The sequence below is a fragment of the Rhineura floridana genome, chromosome 21 (genome assembly GCF_030035675.1).
Source record: "Rhineura floridana isolate rRhiFlo1 chromosome 21, rRhiFlo1.hap2, whole genome shotgun sequence".
In the NCBI taxonomy this organism is placed as follows: domain Eukaryota; kingdom Metazoa; phylum Chordata; class Lepidosauria; order Squamata; family Rhineuridae; genus Rhineura; species Rhineura floridana.
The window spans coordinates 262,898-287,364 of NC_084500.1; the positions used below are offsets into that span (position 1 = coordinate 262,898).

The 24,467-nt window shown below is 51.6% G+C and overlaps 1 protein-coding gene across 2 annotated transcripts in view; it reads left to right on the forward strand.

Moving 5' to 3' along the window:
- Positions 1-24,467, forward strand: part of PITPNM3 (PITPNM family member 3) — a 75,451-nt gene continuing 50,984 nt past the window's right edge. For both annotated transcript variants that reach the window (XM_061604799.1, XM_061604798.1), the window contains exon 1: positions 1-321. In XM_061604799.1, the coding sequence (XP_061460783.1) occupies positions 288-321 (34 nt within the window). In that variant the 5' untranslated portion in view covers positions 1-287. The remainder of the gene's footprint in view (positions 322-24,467) is intronic.

A 24,467-nucleotide genomic window follows, 5' to 3' on the forward strand; every position in this document is an offset into this window, starting at 1 on the left:
AGCGTCTGGAGCGCCCCTCGCCCCGTGGCGCGTTCTCCCGCAGAGCCGAGGCAGGCAGCCTCCCTGGCCGCTTGTGCGGCGGTAGCACAAGGCACAGGGGGAGGGGAGAGAGAGGATCGGGGGCCCTTGCCTCCCCCCGCTCTGCGAATTGGCCGCGGCGCCTTTAAAGGAGGCGGCGGCGGCGGCGGCGGCGCTTCTGCCCAGGCGAGCAACGAGACGCAGCTTCGGTGCGAAGGAGCCCAGACGACCGACGGACGGACGGACGGACGGAGGAAGAGACGGAGGCCATGGCCGCCGAGCCGCCGCTCCCCCAGCGTCCAGGTGAGCCGCGGCAGCGCCCGCCCTCGCCTTCCCAGCCCGGGCGCCACGTGCCCAGCCAGCCCCGCCGAGCCGCGGGGCGACAGTAGCCTAGTCCAAAGGGAGGGGGGCGGTTATGGGGCGGGAAGGGAGGTGGCTCCTGAACACGTGCAGAGCGCTGCGGGCCCGGGGAGGCGCCCGGGAGGACACCTCTGCACCGGACTCGCCTACAAAAGGGGCGTCTACTGGGACTGCCGAGGGAGTCGCCGAGGGAGAGGCGCTCTGAACATGTGCAGAGGGCTGTTCTCCCCACGACTCTCTCTCTCTCCTCCTTTAGCTATGACCAGGCGTGGCAGCAGCTGCTGCTCCCCCCACCCGGCTCTGCCCACCCGGCGTCGCCTCCCGGGCTCCGTCCTGTGCCGAGCAGCTGGCGGAGTCTTCCGCGGTGGGGCGCTCTCCCTGCCCCAGCGTAGCGCCGCTTTCCCAGGGGGGCTCGGCTCCCCTCGGCAGGCGTCAGACGCGGAGGCCGCCCCGGTCCTGCCTCTTGGAGGGGGCCGCGCTCCCTCCCTCCCTGCCGGGATGCGACCCGACGACGGGGCCAGCCTCGGCCTGGAGCGGCGGGTCGTGGCAGGGGAACTGCGGAGAGTGGCCGGCTTGTCTCGCTTCGCCAGCCGACTTGGCCAGGACCACTCTGGCAGCCCCGGCCAAACTTCGGCCCCCGTTCCCCGCCCCCCTCTCCTCTCCTCCCACGCTTGCAGCAGCCTGTGGGGGTTTTCCCCGCGCGCCCCCCAACAACAGCGAAGGCTCTTTTTGCTGTGGCCTTTGCTACTCCCCCGTTTGAGGGCAGGAGGAGAATTGGGAACGGAGGAAGACTTCGGCCTGTACCCAGGAACCGCAGCGCCTGCCCTGTGGAACTCGCAGCCCCTTGAAGTTAGGCAGGCTCCTGTATGGGAGACATTTTCTTGGATTTTTCCCTGCGCTCCTAGAAGGGTGAGTTTATTCTCAGGCAATGCAGTGCGTGCTGTCTCTTGATTCCTTTTTTATCCCTTTTTCATGGTTTCATTTTTATTGTTGCATACCGCTCCGCTATGGTGTTCTCGTGATGCTTAGCAGTTTAGGAATATCCCTGATAAAGGTGTCTGGTGGACGTGGTTTGCCCAGTGCCCCTGAGGGGCTGATGCTGCGCCTGTCCACCTGCTCATCAGAGTGGCCTGAGCTTACGCTGAGGGTGGGGACCTGCCCCCTTTCCTGCTGTGTGTGCTGTGCTGGCCTCATGGTGGCTCTGCGGGTTGCAAGGGGACTTCTTGCATGGAGAGGGATGGCCAGGCAGGTGCTGCGGCGCTGTCCGAAGGATGCTTGTGGCGGTGAGGAAGAGGCATGTATCCAGGCCAGCCGGCCCTGTGTGGTCTGTCTGCTGTGGCCGGGGAGTCCTTGCCACTTGGGCCTCAACTTGCCATAATTGCTCTGGTTCTGCCATGTTCCCATCCCTCCCCCAAAGCCCTGGAAATGCCCCACTGGTTCTGCTGTCTGTCCATTTGAGCTGAGGAAGGGCCCCAATGGGGAAAAGGTGAGCAGGCCTGGCGAGTCTCCAAGACTCTTTGCTTTCCTCCACCCGAGGCAAAGCCTAAAGGTGGTTACATGCTCCCCACTTCCCTGAGCACTGAGGCACTCCTGCTGGGTTCGGTGTCCTGTTGGTGACAGCAGAGTGGACACTCTGGCATCTTGGGAACATCTGAGTGCTGTGAAGGCAAGTAGGCACTCCTGCGGCAGGCAGCATGATGGCTGCTGGCAGAGCAGGTTCCCCTCAGTCATGTTATGGGATGTCTGTACATCATTCCTTGAACGAAGCGCCTCCTGTAGCAAGGAGGCCTCTTTGTCTCAGGACTGTTTCAGATGCTCTCTTCCTCCTCCAGCAATTGCTTTCATTGCAGTTATGCCAAGTGGTGTGGAATGAGTGTGCAAACACATCAGTCCCGTTGCACCGGTACCATTGCTAGCAATGAATGATGACCAGCCCATCGTGTCTGCATTGTGGCTGGAGCAGAGGCCTTGGAAGAAAGTGGTTCGAATGACAAGAGAAAAAGATTTTGATTATGTCAGGAATAACTTCCTAATGCAGACACACTTGGATGAAACGGATTATCTAGATCCATACCAATCGGGTTTCAGGACTGGACATGGAACTGAAACAGCCTTGGTCGCTCTGGTCGATGATATGAGGAGGGCATCGGATAGGGGAGAATTCACCTTCCTTGTCCTCCTGGATCTCTCAGCGGCTTTTGATACCGTAGACCACGGTATCCTGTTAGATCGCCTGGAAAGTATGGGATTGGGAGGCACAGTCTTACAGTGGTTCCACTCCTTTCTCTCTGATAGGCGCCAACAGGTAGCATTGGGTGATGAGGTTTCAGACCCTTGGCCTCTCAATTGCGGTGTGCCACAGGGCTCTATCCTCTCACCCATGCTATTTAACATCTATGTAAAGCCGCTGGGAGAGATCATCAGGAGATTTGGGCTGCAGTGTCACCAATATGCGGATGACACTCAGCTCTATCTCTCATTTAAATCTTCACCGGAGAGGGCTGTGGAGACCATGTCCAAGTGCCTGGAATCCGTGAGTGGATGGATGGGCAGGAACAGGCTGAAGCTGAACCCTGATAAGACCGAGGTACTACTTGTGGGAGACAAGGGAGGGTTAGGAGATGTTGACCTGGTGTTTGATGGAGTGAAGATGCCCCTACAGGACCAGGTCCGCAGCCTCGGGGTTGTTCTTGATTCCAGGCTGTCCATGGAGGCTCAGATTTCGGCTGTGAGCCGGGCAGCTTGGTATCAATTACACCTTATACGTAGGCTGCAACCCTACCTCCCTGTTCAACAGCTCCCACTCGTGGTGCATGCCCTGGTCACCTCTCGATTGGACTACTGTAATGCGCTCTACGTGGGGTTACCCTTGAAAACGACCCGGAAATTACAACTTGTACAGAATGCAGCGGCGCGCTTACTTACCAACAGCCGCCGCTGAGACCACATTACGCCAGTATTATTTGATCTACACTGGCTGCCGGTTGTTTTCCAGGCCCGATTCAAGGTGTTGGTAATAACCTTTAAAACCCTATACGGTTTCGGCCCAGCTTACCTGAAAGAGCGCCTCCACCGCCACCAATTATGCCGCCCAACTAGATCAGCCACTCAAGGCCTTCTCGCAACCCCGCCAACCAAAACAGCTAGGTTGGTGGGTACTAGGGAGAGAGCCTTTTCTGTGGTGGCCCCCACTCTTTGGAACTCCCTCCCGTGTGACCTTCGACATGCTCCTTCCCTAGAGGTATTCCGCAAGGCCCTGAAGACGTGGCTTTTCCAACAGGCCTTTGAGGTCCTTGGGAAGGGTAAATCTTTATGATTTTACCATCTATCATATGCTGCTAATATAAGTGCTTTTATATGTATTGATGACTGTCCAGTATCTTTATCTACTGTTATTAATATGACTGCATTTGATATCGTTGTATTGTTGTATTTGATATTGTTGTATTGTTGTATTTGATATTGTTGTATTGTTGTATTTTATCTCATTTTAATGTACGTCGCCTAGAGTGGCTAATTGCCAGATAGGCGACAAACAAATTAAATATTATTATTATTATATTAATGGCAAGAGTTGTTTGGCATTGGAGCAGAAGGCGCTTGGCACGGTGGGGGCTCTCCTTAGTTAGAGGTTTTTAAGCAGAGGCTGGGTGCCCCCCCTCTCAGGGATCCTACAGGGTTGGAGTTTTTAAATTAATTTTGTAATTAGCAAACTTAACAAAGAGGAAAAAAGAGTAAGAAAGGGTGGTGAGGTCCTCACACTATTGCATAAGAGAAGGTGGGTATATATCCTTCCAGGCTCAAAATATTTGGGACCAAAAGGGCTCACAAATCCCCTTTTGTTGGGATGCTGTACCAGTGGGTTCCCTGCATTGGTGGAGGGTTGGACTATGTGACCTTTGAGGTCCTTTCCAACACTAGGATTCCATTTGTTTTAATCATTTGTTTATGTCAGAGGTCAAAAGCTGAGTAGAAGCTCATCTGACTTGTAAAATGGAGGGGGGGAACACCAGCCAACCTTCCTCTTCCTTTGTGAACCATTTGCTTTTTTCAAATAAGGAATGCCTTTGAAGGCCATTTCCCCCTCCTCAGTGCCAGGACACAGACCTGCCTTGGTTTTGTTTTGAAGGAGGCGAAGCCGCTTCTTGGGTGGGTAAGGGAAGGGAACCAGTTCCAAGTCCCTTGCCTGCTGCCGTATTTTGATGTTGCTTGGTGGGATTTCGGGCGGAGTGCTTGGCTCCTCATTGTGGGCTTGACAAAAGGCGGTGCAGGAGAGTCTCTTTACGTAACATGGCGTTTTCCTGCAAAGGTTCTGCTTCAACTTTGCAGAACAGGAAAAACAACTTGCGCTCCTAACTTTTTCTGCGAGGAACTGGGAGGCTGAACCTGTCTGGGCAGGGGGAGCTGCCGGGCTGCTGCTTTGGGGAGGGCAACAGGGAGGAGGAAGGCGGGGGCGGGGGGGGCTCAATCTGCTTTCTGTGAACTTGGATGGAAATGAGCTCTTCCTCCTTCACTAATTGACCACTAATAGGATTGGGGGGGCAGTTTTGCCAGCAATGGAGTTTGATGCACCATTTGGACGGAGGGTGATTAATGTGTCCATAACTGCAAGTGAAGGAGCAAGTCACTCTTGAGAGGGATTCTGGAGCTTGTTTTAGCCTGGGGGGTCCTCTTCCTGCCCTCTTCCCCGCATCAGAACACGGGCATCTTGTTCAGAAGATGTCCAGGATGTAGACGCCCCTCTGCCCATGTGCTGGGGATGACTGCAGAGGTGAGATCCTTGGCTGGGTTTTTGTTTTTGGAGTCTTTGACTGTTGCCCTTTTCCGCTTTCCTCTGGTCGCCTCTCCTGGGCAGTCAGTTATGAATGATTCTCCATGCCAGTGGGGTGGCAGATGGGCAGGGTTCCCTGGGCGAAGGGTGTGGCCACACCATACCTCAGCTGGGCACACTGGCTGGCCTTCTTCCAGGGAGCCTGGGAATTGTAGCGCTGGGGGACCACTCCTCAAGCCTTCTGCACATTCCTGCACAACCTGAAGCAACATTTCCCGGATCCCTGGTCTGACTACAACAGAGGAAACCCCTCTGGGCTTGATTTGCAGGGCCTCAGGAACCACTGCTGCCTTTCTGGCACACGTGCACCATGACCTTCCCAATAGCCCAGGTCACGCATCATGCTAAGGCAGCCATGGCCAAGCGTGAGCAAGCAAGCGTGTCATCTCCCAGAGTGAAGGTTGTGGCTGTCTTGCTCCTTCCCCAGCCCTCCTGCCCTACACGACCCAAAGCAAAGCCATAGTTTGGCTTATTGTTATGTGCTAACCTGTGCCTGCCTCCCCCAAAACAAACCATGAGTGGTAACCGGAGCACAACTCTTGGTTACAGCTTGTGGTTTGCCTGCAGTGAGACAAACCGTAAGCCCAGGTTCAAACATAACACTAAGCCAAACCATGGCTTAGCTCCAGGCAGAGCATGTGGAGAAGCAAGCAGCCAGGATTTTTGCTGTGCATGCTCACTCTCCTGGGGCCATAATTTGGCTCAGTAGTACATGCAAACTGGGACATTGTGGGGATCTTCCTTCCTTCCTTCGCTCGCGAGCGGTCCCATCAGTGGTGGCGTTTCCAGTCTCTGGAGCTGTTCTGCCACACTTCTGCAGCCCCTGTTTGAACTGCATAGCACTGTAAAGTGTTTAGGTCCTGCAGATGCCACCTGCCTGGGGTTGGCTCTGCTGCTCTGATGTCACAGAGAGCCACACAGCTGGCTGCTTAGGCAGCAATGGAGAGAACTTTAATTTGAGAGACCTTATTCTTAAAGGTGAGCTAAAATATGTCCTCTGAGGTCCCTGGGCAACTTTGCAGGATGACACCATGCCCATTCTTGGCCCGTGAAGGAGGAGCTGGGGAGCTCAGTTCCCCTGCTCTCTGCCTGAAAGGAGGAACTTGCCCCAGCTGCGGAAGTGTGGGCAGGAAGGGGGCCCTGGCCTCTCCACCAGCAACCACTGAGATAATCAGGGTGAGTAGCTTTTGTGTCTTGAATTCATGTGTTTGAAAGCTACTCTGAAGATCATTTGATTGAGAGTTGTATCTATCTTTGAAATAAACATGTACCCCGAAGGGATCTTGTGAGACAGCTGTTCAGATGCTTCTGGGCTCTGGAGCAGTCTGCAAAGGGCAGAGAGAGGAGGGGGCTTCCCAGGACCATCTCCTGCTTCCACCCCTCCCTCTTCTTTGGCCCGTGCGGGTCTCCAGCTCCTCGAGCCAGGGACACGTGGGTGAGCCAGCTGGGCTGGATGAGCACTAGTGCTAGCATGGGCCTCCGTGGCAGGCTGTAGCTCAGTGGTAGAGCACCTGTTTTGAGTGTTTTGTCGCCCACTGCCCTGGGCTCCTTCAGGAGGAGTGGGCTATGCATCACAGAAGGTGCCAAGGCCAGTCTCTGGCGGCATCTCCAGGTGAGGTTGGGAACATTCCCAAGGTGAAACCCTGAAGAGCTGCTGCTGCCGGTCAGTGTCGACAATCCTTAGCTAGAGGGATCAGAGCTCTGACTCTGCAGAAAACGGCTTTCTGGTGGGAAAGGCAGACACAGAGAGAGACCAGGACCAGCTTGAGGCAGGAGCCGATGGCCGGCCTTGGCAAAGCAATAATAATAATAATAATAATAAAATTTTATTTGTTAGTCGCCTATCTGTCCGACTTAACGGACACTCTAGGCGACTTACAGCAATACATTAAAATACACTGTACCATCAAAAACAAAATCATCATTTATTCTAAAACATCAAATTATACATCATAAAACTAATCCCTCCCAAGAATCCCATAGGCCTGCCTGAATAGCCAGGTCTTTACGGCTCGGCGAAAACCGGTCAGGGAGGAGGCATGTCGGAGATCAAAAGGGAGAGAATTCCAGAGGGTGGGGGCCACAACCGAGAAGGCCCTCTCTCTGGTCCGCACCAGCCTAGCTGTTTTGGCTGGTGGGACTGAGAGGAGGTCCTGTGTGGCTGATCTTGTCAGGCGGCATAATTGGTGATGCTGGAGGTGTTCCTTCAGATAAACTGGGCCGAAACCGTATAGGGTTTTAAAGGTCAGCACCAACACCTTGAATTGGGTCCGGTAGACAACTGGTAACCAGTGTAGATCTACTAACACCGGGGTAATATGATCCCGCCGGCGGCTATCAAGCGTGCCGCCGCATTTTGTACCAGCTGTAATTTCCGGACCGTTTTCAAGGGTAACCCCACATAGAGCGCATTACAGTAGTCTAAGCGAGAGGAAACCAGGGCATGTATCACTCGTGGGAGCAGATGCACAGGAAGGTAGGGTCGCAGCCTCTGTATCAGATGTAATTGATACCAAGCTGCCCGGCTCACTGCTGAAACCTGAGCCTCCATGGACAGCTGGGAGTCAAGAATGACCCCTAGGCTGCGGACCTGGTCCTTCAGGGGTAATCTTACCCCATTAAGCACCAAGTCTATATCCCCCAACCTTGTCCTGTCACCCACGAGCAACACCTCGGTCTTATCAGGGTTTAGCTTCAGCCTGTTCTCGCCCATCCATCCACTTACGGACTCCAGGCACTTGGAAATGGTATCCACAGCCAACTCTGGTGAGGACTTAAATGAGAGATAGAGCTGAGTGTCATCTGCATATTGGTGACACTGCAGCCCAAAACTCCTGATGATGGCTCCCAGCGGTTTCACATAGATGTTGAATAGCATGGGGGAGAGGATAGAGCCCTGTGGCACTCCACAATTGAGAGGCCAAGGGTCTGAAACCTCATCCCCCAATGCCACCCGTTGGCATCTGTCTGAGAGATAGGAACGGAGCCACCGTAGAACAGTGCCCCCTATTCCCAACCCCTCCAGGCGATCTAAAAGGATACCGTGGTCAACGGTATTGAAAGCCGCTGAGAGATCTAGAAGGACGAGGAAGGTGTATTCTCCCCTATCCAACGCCCTCCTCATATCATCCACCAGAGCAACCAAGGCTGTTTCAGTGCCATGTCCAGTCCTGAAGCCCTATTGGAATGGGTCTAAATGGCATTTCCCGGCCCATTGTGAGCTGGGGGTGATTATTCATTGGCCTGGGTAGCTGCAGCTAGAGCAGGATCCGCCAGCTCTGCCCCACAGGGATGTGACTCGTGACCCTCCGGTGGTTGGACTCCAGCAGACACAGCCAGTGGGGGCAGGGGTGTGGCTGGGAGTTGTAGCGCGCTGGAGCCCGGAGCGCTGCCGGCTCCCCATCCCTTCTCCTGGGGCAGAGGTGAGCCTCTGCAAAGTCCTCCCCTTTGCCTTTTTTCCATCAGTAAAATGGAGATTGGCAACTGCTGCAAACAGCTTCAGGCACTGGGCTGGCATGGCCTGCCCCAGCAGAGCGAAGGGTCTCCCAGGCCCGTCCTTTCTGCAGTCTTCCCGCCCTATCTCCGGTTATGGGTGTGCCCTGGCTTCTCTTGCAAGGAGGGAACTGCCAGCAGTTGCCTGCGTGTGAGAGAGGCTGTCCAGGCTGGCAGCAGGCCCAAGTTGCAGAAGCAGCCAGTCCTCTCTGGGCATTGCTCGCGGATCCCCCGGTTTGCAGGCTCTGTGAGCCCCCAGTTTGCTTAGGGGGAGAGTTGCAACAGCAAGCCCACCTTCAGGATTTGAGCTGCACTTGAAGGCCAGGGCTCAGTCGTTGGCTCTCTGCAGCACCCTCTCCCCCGGGAGATCATGTTATTTATTTATTTATTTATACCCTGCCCTTCCTCCCAGTAGGAGCCCAGGGCAGCAAACAAAAGCACTAAAAGCATTTTAAAACATCATAAAAACAGATTTTAAAATATATTAAAACAAAACATCTTAAAAACATTTTTTTAAAAGCTTTCAAAACATCTTTTTTTAAAAAAAAGGTTAAAAACATATATATTTTTTTAAAGGTTAAAAACGTAATATGGGGCATCTCAGAAGGTCCTGTCTTTCAATCCTCCAAGTAGGATGGCTTCTCAGAGCTTGCTGGAGAACAATACAGAAGGAACACCCAGTCCCAGAGAAGCACTCAGTTCGAGTCCGCATCACCTGACCAAACCAGTGGTCGGAGTTGCAGGGGGGGAGGCATCTCTCTTCCTTCTGGGTGGCTGCTGTGAACTGAGCTACTGAAATAATGTTGTAGGCAGGCGGTTTTGCTTTTAGGATGTCTCTACACCAGCCTTCTCCAATCTAGAGCCCTCCAGATGCTTTGGACTACAGCTCCCAACAGCCCCGGCCAGGATGGCCAAATGACGACCCTGGAGGTTGAAAGGAGCCCGGAGATGCTGGCTGGTGGTCCGAGGTACCTGGAGGGCACCACGTTGAAGAAGGTTGGGCTGGGTCTCTGCTGGGGCCAGCGGTTGTGTTTGTGAGGCTTGATGAAGTTCATGTTTCAAATGGCTTTTTGGCATTACATGTGAAGCTTTTCTTTTGGAGGGGGCTGGCCCCCCAACTGCCCCTTTCCTTTCTCTCTCCAGCTGTCACTCCCAAATATTAGTCTCCCTGCTCTTTGGTAGGTTGCCCTCGGAGATTCCCCTCCCCCATTTTAGTTTCAAGTCCCCTCCTGCAGGGAAACTAAGGCATTAGCTGTGCTTTTATGGACATTTTGTAAAAGGCTTTGTGTGAAGTATTTTCTTGAAAAGTGAATTGTAAATCTGTTCAAATAAATAAACCCCTTTTTAGTCCTGGTTGGTTGGGGCTGGGAGCTCCTCCTTCTCACGCTTCCCCTTGGCTAAATCTTTGCCTGTTCTCAGCTGGGACCCAGTTTTGGAGAGTGTAAAAATGTCCCCTGCTAAGTGGCGCGTACTGAAAGGACCCTCTGCATGATCCCCGCTGGGCTCTGGGTCTCTCTCCTTTACTTCCATGTGGTCATGCATTTGATGGCAATTCTTCCCTTTCTGACCAAAGAGGGCTGCTAGTGAAGCCCACCGTGTTTTGTGGCTTGGTGGGGTTCATGAAGACAACATGCAGATGAGAGTCAATGGTATGCAGATGATATGTAGATTAGGCCCAGTGCCGGATGCACCAGTCTAGCCCTTGAAAGAGGGACCAGGCTGTGCCTTCTGGGGCATTTGGGGGGGGGGTTCTGCTCAAGAGGCTTTGCTGTACCGAATGGCCTTGCACCCCAGACTTGTGTGCAGCGAACGGGACCTGTGGAAGCATGTTCAAATGAATCCGTCTCCAACAGATTGGCTGGATTAAGAGGGAAATGGCACATTTAGCCGTGGCTATTAATCACATAGAAAGGCAGGGAACATCTATTTTTCACACAGGCTGCCGCAAGAGAAGCCCAGTGGGATGTCCAGAGCTTCTTACCCTAAGCAAGGGGGCACACGTCCACCTGGCAAAGGGGACAAAGGGTGCCCACCCCCAGGTCTGCTTGTCTCCCCCCCCCTAAATGTAGAGGTGTCCTCCTGGGGCATTCATTCCTCAGTGCTGAGGGCTGAGACTGCCGCCCGCCTCTTTCTGGCAGACGCCTCTTCCAGAAGGCAAGATGCCGTCAGGCAGGAGGGAGGGAGGGGGTGCCCCCATCCACCCACCCATTAGGGAAGGGGAGCCTAATGTTGCTGGCCCCCCCACCATTGTCTTCACCTGTCGGCCATGCTGGGTGGGGCTGATGGCAGTTGGGGTCCAGCCACATCTGGAGGGCCACAGGGCCCCCTTCCCTGGTCTACCAGGAATAATGGGGGGGAATCTACCACATGGGAGGGGTGGAGGAAAAGCTCCCCCATAGCAAAGGTGGGGGTTGAAGGGCCCCTGCGTGGGAGCGGCAGTGCTCTCTGGCTGCAGCTGGGCAGTGGATTCTGAGCATCCCTCCCCACTGGCGGTACAGAGGAGCTGCGCTACTTTTGCTCTGCACCAGCGTGGAAGTGGGCTGAGGAGGGTCCGCTCCGCAGGATGCTCTGCAAAAAATGCGGAAGGGGGGAGGGGCTGGTTTCCATGACAATATTTGCCAACGGGAGACTTTCAGAGGGCTGCTGGTGGGAGTGGGGGTGGGGGGTAGGCAGGGCTCCTCAGCCTTTCCCTGAGAGCTGCCAAGAGGGGGATGCCTGGCCCCCAGTCCCGATTAAGCGAGGGTGCTGGTGATTGGGGATTGCAGGGTGGGGGGAGGGGAAGGAAAAGTTCAACAGGAACACGCCAACCCACTCGAGGAAGTGGACCCGCTTCTCTGAAGCATCGTTCAGTGCAAGTCCTGTTCAGAGTAGTTCCATTGAAGTCAATGTGCATGAGCAACTGAGGTTCATTCATTTTGATGAGTCTCTGTGGATACAGCCTCTCCCTTTTGGCCAGCTGCTGCTTTGGGTTAAGGAGGGTATGCAGGCTTTGAACGGCACTGTCAAAAAAAGGTGGAAAACCTGGTTGGAGACTGGAAAAAGCTGGAAGTGGGGGGAGTGTCTGTGCACAAGCATCACGGGCAATGCTCCCCCCCCATATATCCCACTTGAACTCACTGTCCGTCTGCAGCCTTTGCTGGGCCCTCGGCCAAACCATCTGGCCTGCTCCTCTCCTCCTGCTGCTGCTGCTGCGGTCGATTTAATTTAAAGACTTTTAAGACAGCTTAATGGGAGGCCGGCTGGTTTGTTTAGTCTCCACTGCTGCAGTGAAGCGCACGACCAGGCCCGGCGGCTGCATGCAACATGAGGGACCCTTGGCCCCCTTGCGGCCCCGGCTGGAAGCACACCAGATGCTGCTGGGAGTCCTGTGGACCGAGAAGGCCCAGGGAGGGGAGGGGTGACAGAGCAGGGACTTGTCTGTCACTCTGAGCTGGGGTTGGTTGGGGGACTCCTGTGGCTCTCCAGGTGTTGCTGGGCTCCAGCGCCCATCAGCCGCAGTGGCCAGCCTGGCCAGTGTTGGGGCGGGGTGGTGATGAAGGGAGGGATGTTGTAACACAGTGGCACCTGGAGGGCTGCAGCTGGTTCCTCATCCTTGCTAGAACTGAAAAATGGATGGCCTTCCAGTCGATTCCGAATTATGGCGGCCCTATGAATAGGGTTTTCATGAGGCAGAGAGGCAGTGACTGGCCCAGGGTCACCCAGTGAGGTTCATGGCTGTGTGGGGATTCGAACCCTGGTCTCCCAGGTCATAGTCCAACACCTGAACCATTACACCACACTGGCTCTCTATACCACACTAAAAACTAAAACTAAAAAGGCAGAAAAGCAGAAATCCTGCCAGGATGAGCCGATGGCCTGAGAATTGCTGCTGGTTTGGGAGGTGGCATAATGGCTATGCACTTTTTCCTGCCCTGTCTTTTGGGGCGATGTGGAAAGCAGCTGCCCAGAGAATGCTGAGCTTCTGTAAACAGGGCAGAACTGGGCTGCCAGAGGAGAGAACAGCAGCCCCTGATCTGCCAGCAAGGTGGGGGCTGGCTCTGTAAAAAAATGAGGATCCTTTGACCTGATCTCCACACCTAGCTGGATTTTTTTCAGCTAAACGTAATGCGCTCTCTCGCGCTCTGTCTCTCCTGGGGTGGTTTCTGCCTTCCTCAGCTGCAGTGGAGGGGCTTGTCTCTCTGTGGAATTCACACCCCTTTCCTGCACTGCATTTACTCTCTTTGCATGTTGCTCCTCTGCCTGACCGCCACAGTTGTGCTGCGTTCCTCCTCTCAACGTTGACTGTTGGGCATCTTGGCTCCGGCACAAGCGGCAATATTTGAACAGTGTACACTGCGCAGGCGTCTTCCTGCACAGGAGAGAAAATAGCTCTGGAAAAATAAACATTATTTCTGGGTGTTTGAAAGCCTGCCTGCTTGGCTGGATGCCAGCGGCACTTGGCTCTCGCCTGGCTGGCTGGCATCGCGGGCCTTAACGGAGCGAGTTCTTAATGATGCTCCTTGTCTGTGGATACGGAAAAACAAGACTTGAACTTTTCAGAGCCTGTGCAGTGACCTTCTGTGTCCCTAAGGAGTTTGAATGGTCCCATTTGTGTCTCCTGTGACAGCTGCAAAGGCAAAGGAAAGGTCGTGGGTGCCGTCTGTAGTGGCAGAATGGGCTTGGCCTGCCTCTTGTGCTGCTTTGCATGAGAGACCTTTGACCCTCCCCATCTCAGAACGCCCTCCCAGAAGGACTGCTCTGCTTTGGACCATCACTTTGTGGGTCCCATGCAAACGGCCCTCTTGGCCAAGGGCAATGGGGTGCAACAGGCCCCTCTGCCAAGTGGCTAAAATGGTTAATTTCCATGGGCATCCCAACATAGCATCTCTCCTCAAGTGCATCCCTTGCTTTCATTTGCCATTCAGGCTGGTTCAGTCCCCTGCCCAGAGGCAGAATCCCCCTCTGGACGGTGGTGCACTCATCACCCCCCCCAAACCCAGTTGAGGTCAGTCACGGTAGCAGAGCTTGCTAATGGATGTCTGAGTGTGTGTGAGAAGACTCAGTGAAGCAACACACCTTTTCTCATCTGGTCACACAGACTTTAGGCTTAAAAATAAGAAAGCTGTTTATTCAGGAACCACATGCTGGACAGAAAAGGTCCTAGTTCTAGCTAATTATCTTAAGTTGGAGGCACAGAGACCAAACCTGTTCTTTCCCTTCCTGCTGTGGGGCGGGGAAGGGGGCAGAGAGACCGTAGAGAGGGGTCTCCCCTTTCCTGGGAAGACAAAAGAAAGCAGAAAGATGATCAGCTGACCTTTGGAGTACAGGTCAGCACAGAGGTCGAAGGGCAGGGGTCAAGCCAGGACTCCTGGAGGGGCCCGTTCTCTGTCTGTCTGAACCCATGCAGACCCAGCCGAAGCAATCCCAACACTTCCCGCAAGTCCCGTCCAGGGTGCCGTCGGGTGACTCATGAAAGGGGGCCAAGGGTGTTGCTAGTGGAGGGGGCCTTTGTTTCCCCCAGATGCTCAGGTGCCACGCTGGGCCAGGATACATTTCTCTGCATGCGGCTCCTCTTTGTCCAGGGAATTAGCCCTTTTGGACCACTCCTACTTGAGGTCTGGTGGATCCTGGTCCTTCCAGCGTGCCAGCCTCTGCCGCCCTCTTCCTCCTCCTCCTCCTCCTCTCTTTCCTCTCTCTTCCCTTGGAAAAGCCCACTTTGTTGGGCAGTGAAGTGCCAGCCGTAACTCCAATTGCTACAGGCATCCTCCTGGTGGTTATGCCTGAGGCCTTGGCCAGTTCTTGGTTGCAAGAAATAAAGTGTTAAAAATCAATAAAGCAAGTGGGTGTTGCAGCGGCCAGGGCTGATGCTGTGTCTGTTTCCCACCATCCCACAGCTCCATCGTCTGCTGTTGTCTCTGGAAATCGTTTGAGGGGCTCTGGGGCTTGGCGCCCTGGTGTTGGGCCCAGATATTCAGCGCCACCTCTGTGCCGGCAATGGTTAAAATTATATTAGGCCTGCCACAGCCATTTGTTCGTCCCTCACCCCTGTGCGTCTGCAGCCTCTCTGGGGCATGGCCCCCTTAGCACCCCATCTCTTCTTCGGGGTTGCCCCGTGCAAGCGGCACGTTATGTGCTCTTCTGTTTGTCAGTGCCTCAATGCCCCCTTTTTACTTATTGTTGTACTTGTTATTATCAAAGCAAAGCTGCTTTGGGAGGGGGCGCTTAACCCTTCCCACACCCGCTCCCAACCTCCAAATCACCCTTCCCTTGGAAGGTTCAAAACGCTTCTTGCTCCCAGGCAGAGCTTCCGAAACCGACTCTGGCTCTGGATGCCTCTTTTCGTTCCTCCAGGGGGCAAGGGCCGGGTGCCGCCCTGGTGCTGCTCTCCACAGGGAGGAAGAGCCCCTATGCATGTGGGAGTCCTTGGGGAGACAAAGGTCCTCAGGGGAGGGGGCAGTTCCTCTGCCAATCCGCCTGCTGTCTGTGCAAGGAACTGGGGGTTGGGGAAGGCAGGCTGTAGCTCTGTCTGGTAGAGCCCCTCCTTTGCGTGCTGGACACCCCAGCAGGTTCAGTCCCCAATGGCGGCATCTCCAGGTTAGAGCTGGGAAAGGCTGCTTGCCTGCAACCCAGGGCAGCTGCTGCCAGTCCATGTTTTTAAATTTGTTTTTAATGTTTATATAATCCAGTTTGTTGCTTGCTGTACCCTGTGCTACTATGTAGTTTTATTTTATAACTCCCAGCATTATGGTTTATATTTGTGGTCAGTTGACTGTAAATAAAGATTGATTGTATGTATGTATGATTGTTTTTAATGTTTTAATTGTTGTAAACCACCCAGAGCTATGGGGCAGTATACAAATGTAATAAATACATAATAAAATAAATAAATAAAAATGCAGAGCACTGAGCTAGGTGGGCCCCAGTGGTCTGACTCCAGGGGAAGCAGCGTGTGTGTTGTGATTGTCTGAGCGCAGCGTGTGGGTTTGTGGGCATCATGCTATCGCTGCCTCTGCTGCAGTGCCTGGGGGGGGGTCCCAGCTGGGCCCTGGGCAGAGGGATTCCGCAACCCTTCGCTCATCGGCCGGGGCAAAGGGAGTGCTCAGCACCCTCTCTTTATCGCTCTCCGAGATGAGAGTGAAGTTGCAGCTGCAGCGCCCAAATTAGCCCTCGATGTCACTCTGAACCTTGGTGTGCTTCAGAGCACAGTCGGCTTGCTTGCGTCAGTCGGAGCTCATTGGCATTCTCCTCAGTGCTTCGCTCTCATCGGCATGCGCTGTGAGCCCCTGCCGGGGATATTTTTAGCTTCCCAAGTTTAAGCAGAATTAAACATCTCCATCGCTAGTTCATTTTCATCATATAGGATATTCCATATTCTGTAATATATTGGGAGGCCACAGTTTGCTGAGGGGCAGTGGGGCTCCTCAGTGAGGCTGAAACCAGGTTGGAGGGCCAGCTCGTTATCAAAAAAGGTGCCCTGTATCATGTGCAGAGTGCATTTCCTCTCATCTGTCTGGAATTCGGAGGGAAGGCATCCAGTCCTCCTCCTTTTTAGAAATTAGGCTCTTGTGAGTGAAAGGGAAACATGCTGAATTTGGCAACCGGTAAAAGGCTCTGGACGGATCCTGACATCATGGTGCTATGCTTTTATTTATTTATTTATTTGTTTATACCGTTTGAATGTAAAGACTGCTAAGCAGTTTACAAAAAACCTTAAAATTATCAATAAAAGTTAAAAACAAGTAATTGAAAACATATTTAAAACAATTAAAACAGCTACTAACAAAACAAAATTAAAACAGATCACCATCTGCATGTCTGGATAGGCTTGCCGAAATTTGAGGTTGGTCTTGGATTTCAGAAAGATTTAACTGGGGCCTTGTTGTTTCAGTGTCATTTGTGTCATTTCCAAAAGCAAATGCAGAACCCGAAACAAAGCATGAATGGCTGGCTAACTGCACTTCAAAGCCGTGGCTGTTCATGATAGGGATTGGGTTGGCTATCTGGTTCCGTCCCGTTTTTCAATTCATCAAATGGGCTGCCAGTTCCTATTCGCTATAAATTGTGTTCCGCTAGTTACCATGATTCACAGCTCTCCCTTTTTTTGTTGCTTGTTCTGAAAAATTACATTATTTTTTCCTTATGCTGCTGTGTTTTTTAATCATGTATATAGCAAAAACACAGTACAAAAAACAATTCTGTGAATAATTATGTAATTCTCACTGCAGATTTTTTTTTTTTGTAAAAAAAATTATGGTGTCGCTAACAGCCGCAAACACACGTGGAGTGGGAGCCTGTTTGTTGGTGAGACGAACTTGTGGAATATCCCAGAATTTGATATCAAATCTGATTTTGCGAATATTCTACACCATCCCTAGTTCACGATCAGGCTGTTCCTTTCTACTTGTGCAGGCTCTGTGTGTATGTGTGTCTGAGGAAAGGCTTTGGAAAGCTGCGGCAGGCAGGGCTGCTTCAAATGCTCACAGACGTGGTGTTTTGGTGGCAAGATTTTGAGGCACTAGGTGGCAGAAATGCAGTTGGGAAAGTCTCATTGACACCTGGAACATAGCCAGCAGCAGGGAGGCTTGTGAATCTTCCTAGCAGCGCTGGATCCTTGCAAGGTCCTGGGAAGCCGCAAACAGAGCGCACGTGCCTTGCTGTCCCCCGCGCCCCCCAGAAGCAGAGCCGTGCGCAGTGGCGGCCGTTGTCTCCAACGTCAGTGGGGCAGCGAATCTGCTCTGAGTTCTAGTCTGAACTTTCAAGGATGTGTCCAAGGTGCGGAGCGGGTTCCCTGTCCCACTGACATTGCAGCCGCTGGTCTTCACTGCAGGTGCACTTTGCGTTTTAAGTCCGAGTGGGCACAAGTGGAAGATATTAGGAACTTGGGAACGTAGGAAAGTGCCTTCTACAGGGTCAGACCAACAGTCCATCTAGCTCTATATTGTCCACACTGACTGGCAGTGGTGCTCCAGGGATTCAGGTAGGGAGTCTTTCCAGCCGTAGCTGGAGATTCTATATGCCAAGCAGGTGCTCTACCCACTGAGCTACACCACCCCTCCCCCCCAGTATTCCTTTGCTGGGGCTGAATTCCTTTTCCCCCTTCCTCTCGAGTCTGGCCAACACAATACCTCCCCCCCACACTTTCTTTGCTCCTCATTCCCTGGGACGGTTCTACCGTTGTCCTGACAACTGTGTCTGCTCTGGCTTGGTTTTGAGTGCTCTGCAGAGGACATGAAGGGCGAGGGGTTGCGATGGGTGCAGGAACAGTGCATGTTGAGGGTTTTGGAACCGGCTTTTCTCTGGCCAGCGGAGCAGACGGTGGAGACGGCACTGGAAGCAGGTAGCCCTTTCCGCCTGTTTTTTGTCTGTCCAGAACAAATTGTGAGAAGGTAGCCTGAGCGTGCAGACTTCCTTGCACGCGCCTCTTCATTTGGTGGTGAATAGACCCCTTGTGTCAACATCCAGCAGTTCTGTCTTTCTGAAAGACTGGGCACATGGTGCCCCGCAGGAGCGCAGGGTGCCCTGCGTGGCAAGTGGCAGCAACAGGAGGGAAAGAGTTTTGCTGATGGGACCCAGCTGAGCTGCAGCAAAACCCCAGCAGTGTTTGGAGTTTCCTGGGCAGGAGAAACTCGTGAGCGTTTGGGCTGAGTGTGGGGAACTGGATCCAGACCACAGGCTGGAGTATGATCTCTCCCCCCCCCCAACTTTGCAGGCCAAGTCTGACAAGTAGGTGGCGCTGCCTACATGTCAATCACCTGACACAACAATGACATCATCGGGACTCTTTTTCCCTGCAAGGTTTGGAATCTGCTGCACTTCAGGGGTTGCAAAGCCCCTTGTGCATCTCTTTGCAAGCCCCAACAATCAGCTGATTGTCAGTGCTGGTCAAGCACTGTAGGCAGGTCTTTGCAGAAGGGATTGCCTCCTTTTGGCCCAGCCTCACCCCTGGCATGACGCCCTATATGGCATCAGAAGTAGGAAGAGTTTCCTGGGCTGGTACACTGTAGGTGGATTGGGCCCCCACCATCTGTTGGCAAGAACTGCCGCTTATGTGCATGTGTCAATTTAGCCTCAGCCATCTCACTGGGCTGTTGCAAAGGTAAAAAGAGGGGAGAGGAGGGTAATACATGCAGCCTTGAGCAAGGTACAAATTTATAAACATCATTCACATATCATGCAAAGAAAAATAAACATGCACAAAGCCAGAAAAACAGGCACCCCATTTGCTTTAACTGCAACGTTTCATAGTCCTGATATTTACAGCAAACTATCAAAACCAAAAACCGTTTCCCAACTTTCATAAACAACAAGGTGAAAAGACTCTTTAAGTATGTGCAGTTTCACAGGTTTGGGGTCTGAACTGCCAGCGCCCAGCCTAGCTTACCTCACAGGGCTGTTGTGAAGATAAAAACCGGGGAAGGGAAGACAGTTTATCCAGCCTTGAGCTCCTGGGTGGGTGGGTGGGGGGAAGCAAGATACAAATATATAACAGCAGCAGGCAGGAGAAGCAACACATACTCTGGGCATGTGCAGTTTCACAACACTCAGCAACACACACACACCACATTTTTGTCAACATTGATAAATAAACTAGTGTCCTTGGGTTAAAGTACACTCTATAGGAATTTAAATTAGCTGCAGCTGTAAGGTGTTTGATGATTTTATAGTTGAATGCGCTGATTAATTTTGTATTTTAATATTTTTTGTTCTGTGGTTGCTGTGCATTAATAAATAACACCCCAGTACTGACAAACAGACCAGCAGTGCCTGTCTGGGCGACATGGAAAACTGGGGTGGGGGTGGGGGTGGGGGGGGTGGCGGCAGGATAGCAGTATCACCCTTTTTTCTGCCAGGAAGAAGACAGCATCATTATTTCAAGGGAGTTACTTCCAAGTAAAACGTACCAAAGCCAGCAGCATCCTCCAGGAATGTAGGAAATAATGTGGACATTTTGCACCTTCCCCTTTAGAATATGGGATGGGGGGGCAGGTGCCAGCCCTCCTTCTACACTGCGTGTGTCTGAGAAAGGCCCCTTGGAGAATGGTCGGGCTGGGCCAGCGAAGGAGGTCTTCCAGAAATGGGCTCTGGGCTCCCTTGCCAAAGGCCACCATGGTGGCTGGGGCTCCCAGTTGATAGAAGCCACTCCCGAGTGGGGCCTGACTTGCCCTTCGGGGTGGGGGTGGGGGTGGGGTGGAGGCATCCCTGCCAGGGTCTGTCAAATTTCATGTTCGGTTTTTAGCTGATGCAAGGAGAGAGAGAGAGGCGGCGGGGGGGGGGGAGGGGAGGAGCCATTTGGGATGAGTCATCCAGTGAGGAATTCGGAAGCAAACCCTCTCCTTCCTAACCCCCCCCCCCAAGATTGCTGCTCTGAATTTCCAGGAGGATGGAAGGTGAACGTTGAACTTGAGCCTTTTCTGTGCCATGGGCTGCAACACTAGACAAATGTCCCTCTTCTCCCCCTCCCTCAGGGAAAGGGGGGAGGAGTGCTTTAAATCTTCAAAGGAACAAATGCTTTTTGAAAAGAGAGCAACAGCCTTGAGCGCCTGATAAAAGGCTGCATCTCAACAGCAGTGGGGGGCTCTGTGTGTGTTGGTCACGACAGTTCCTTCTGCTCTGCAGACCCACATCTTGCAGCCTGCCCCGCTGTTCAGGAGGACCCCAGGGCTGTCAAAGATGCTCTTGGGGAGGGGTACCAAGAATGTAAATGTAAATTTAATTTTTAGGTCGCCTATCTGGCCGAAGCCACTCTAGGCGACGTACATATTAAATTCCAATAAAATACAATAAATACAGTAAATACAATAAAATATGATATACTCAGCAATAACAAAATAACAACATATGCAGTACACAACAACAGGCATTCAGTATGTAAATTAGCCCACCCCGGCGGTCCCAAAGGCCTGTCCAAACAGCCAAGTTTTTAAGGCTCGGCGGAAAGTATCCAGGGAAGGGAATGGCTCCCTTCTGCTGTGACTGGCAGTTGGATGCAGGCAGAGGAGGATGTTGTGGTTGCCTAGCAGTGGGGGGAGGGCCCTTCTCACCTGGAACTGAGTCCGCTTTCCTGGCTGCTCCCACAGTATCTCTGGCAGCACCTTCTTGGTTCATGTGCGTATGCAGGCGCACCCAGCCTCCCTCCACACGCAAAGCTGCTAGCTGCTGCTGCGGGCAAAGCGCAGAGGTGAGGCTGCAACTGGCTCAAATTCAGGGTGCCCTCAACCAACCTGGCACCCTCCAGATGATGTGGGTCTACAGCTCCCCTGAATCCCGGCCAGCATGGCTTGTGACACTGCGGCTGATGGGAGCCAGAGTCCAAAAGAACTGCTCAGAGTTTTTAAATTATGTTTTACAGTTATGCGCTATACAAATTTTGTTTAATAATGAGGGGGTGTATTCAGGGGGCTCCAGCTGAGAGACTTTTGCTCTACCCCCTGGTGTTTAATGGAGTGGGATGGAGTGTGTGTGTGTGTTGGCGAAACTTAGTGGGGCCAGTTGCCCCGAGTCCTGTCCTATGGATGGAGGCTGATGCCAGTGTTTGCGTTTGATGGTTCTCGAACCTCTGCAGCTGCAAGATGACCCAGTGATGGCTTTCTTTAAGTTGGAGATGTAAATGAATGTCCTTCAGGCGCCGTTGGAAGCGAGCCGTAAACATTTATCCTAATCAGATGTGGAACTCAATTAGCCACGGCGTCGTCAGCTTAATTTGAAGGGCCTCTGTGTGTGTCTGGGAGCAATGAGCGCCGAGTGGACGTTATTCAATGTAGCCAAGCGATTAGCGCTCCCCGAGTTCTGCGCCAGCTCGCCAAGCGATCAAGATATTGGAATATGGCTGTCACGTTCATTAGCCGTAATGAGACAACTTGCATTTATCAGATTCCAGCCTGCTGCACAGGCAGTAAGTGGGCTTATCGGGAGGAGTGGCAGCTGGGAGGTTTTGGTTTGGCTTCTAGAGGAATTCAGCGGATCGGCTGGTGCCTTGACTGGGTGTCTTCCAGGGCGCTGGGGCGTCTTGGGGGAGTTTGTGGCTTCTTCCTTGAGGCTGTGGAGTCTTTTAGCTCTTTCAGGCCTGCCTGTCTGAGGCATCTGGAGGTTGGCTCTTCCGTTTTATTTTTATCTAAACCATTCACATTACCAAAGGGATCTCTAAGCAGCTTGCAGCCTGTCTTAAATAATCAAATAGCACATTGCAAAATACCACATGCAAATGAGATATAGACACAATAATAATCCACATTTAAAATGGCACAAGTCGCAGAAAAACAACACCAAACATGAAAAAGGAAAGCATTCTAAATAATAATCAAATACAGAAATATTGTAAAAATCCCATATGTAAACATCATTACTGACTAAACAAATGAATGAAACAGAAGTGGTGCCCTCAGTTTTCCCCAGAAAAATCTCCTGGCAGCACTGAGCATAATTTACAACCAGCCATTCACCCGTCCCCATCTAGGCAGGAACGGGGAGCATCTGTGGCCCTCCAGATGTTGTTGGACTCCAACTCCCAGCAGCCAGCAAGGCCAGTTGCAGGGGATGATGGGCGCTGTAGTTGGGCAATGTCTGGAGGGCCACAGATGTTCCCCTTTCCGTCTTCTCTTGCACCCACACTGGCCTCTCTTAATGCCCTTACTCCCAATTTACTAGTGATTCCTAGAAACCCTAGAAGACTAGTGATTCCTGTAATTTCCCCTGCTTTATCACCCCCCCCACGTTTTCTTAGAACTTGGTGAACTTTTGAACTTCCTGGTCAAAACAGCCACTTAAAATGGAAAGCATTATACCAACCAATTGTCACCAAAATGGAGACAATAAAGAAATCAGAAGAAGGCTAGGACTGGGGAGGGCAGCTATGAGAGAACTAGAAAAGATCCTCAAATGCAAAGATGTATCACTGAACACTAAAGTCAGGATCATTCAGACCATGGTATTCCTGATCTCTATGTATGGATGTGAAAGTTGGACAGTGAAAAAAGCGGATAAGAGAAAAATCACCTCATTTGAAATGTGGTGTTGGAGAGCATTGCAGATACCATGGTCTGCGAAAAAGACAAATAATTGGGTGTCAGAACAAATTAAACCAGAACTCTCACTAGAAGCTAAAATGATGAAACTGAGGTTATCATACTTTGGACACATCATGAGAAGACATGATTCACTAGAAAAGACAATAATGCTGGGAAAAACAGAAGGGAGTAGAAAAAGAGGAAGGCCAAACAAGAGATGGATTGATTCCATAAAGGAAGCCACAGACTTTAACTTACAAGGGGTGGTTTATAACAGATGCTCTTGGAGGTCACTGATTCATAGGGTTGCCATAAGTTGAAATTGATTTGAAGGCACATAACACACACGTACCAACAAAGCAGAACACGAAATGGCTGAAGAGTGAAGTGGTCCCCTCACCCTGCATCATCACCACCTACGGTGAGCCAAGAAACTGCGTGGCCTGCAATGGAATTAACATAATCAAATCTCAACCACCAGAATGCCCTGATCAGTACATGGGTAAAACAACAACTGACGTAGGCTGGCATGTGGTTTTGGAGCCATAAATCTGTAATCTAGATGGGAGAATTGGAGCAACTCATTGCCAAGCACTTTAATTCAGAGAAGTGCAGCCTCTCTGATCTTTTAGTTATTGCAAGAGAGATCCCCCCCCCAATCTAAGAACTTTGAAGACCAGAGAAGACCTTTTGGATTCATGGCCTTGGGCATCTTACGTTTGGGCATCTTACCTGGCATCACTTAGCTACTCTTCTGAATATTCCATCCTCCACAGCCTTTAATGGCCACTGTGGCCAGGTCAGCCTTTGATAGACATCAGAGCAGCAGAAGAAGGCAGAAGCTGAAATGTTTTGTTTTAAAAGTGTAATATTTCTGCTTTGTTAGTCACTGTAATTAAAAAATCAGCATTTTATCTCTAGCCAAAGGGGCAGCTAGAGTGACTTACAAAAATTGTGCTTTGTAAGCCACCTGTGGGCTTTTTAAAGTCATGCACAGGTACACATCTGATAAATGCTCCACCAAAATGGGCACTGCTATTGCCTGTTAACAGGAGAATTCTGATTTTCCAAGGTGTTTGCAGATGGGGGATGAGTTGTTGACTATTTCATGTGCTTCTGTGTTGATAAAAGACTATTTCTCTTGGCTGTTCTTGCTGTTTTGCTTCATTGTTAATTACACTCATTGTATAAATAATAATTTCCCCTTTGTGAATTTCTTTGGGTGCATGATGTTTGGCTGGAAAACGAGCTTCCAAGACATAAGAATTAATTTAAAGTCTGTTTTTATGATGTTTTAAAGTATTTTTAGCGCTTTTGTTTGCTGCCCTGGGCTCCAGCTGGAGGAAGGGTGGGATATAAATCAAATAATAAATAAATAAAATATATAAGATGGAGGTGCTAGCTTGGCCAGGAAGTTCCTTGCTGGATGCTTTCTGGAGTGTTTTTTGTTTTTGTTTACATACTTGATTTTCTTCCTCTTTCAGCGCAGGTGTATTTTCCTAGGGCAGCTAGTAGAGTAGCAGGAAGCAGATTGTGCAACTTAGAATAATAATGATGAAGAAAGGATACAAACTAATGCCCCATGTTAAAACAACAGACTAAAACAACAAGCAGACAGTTTAAATTGATGGGAAAATCAACTGCTCTGATTGAGCAGTTAAAATATATTATGCACAAATATATCTAAAAACCCACCTCTCTCTCTCTCTCTCTCTCTCTCTCTCTCTCTCTCTCTCTCTCTCTCTCTCTCTCTCTCTCTCTCTCTCTCTCTCTCTCTCTCTCTC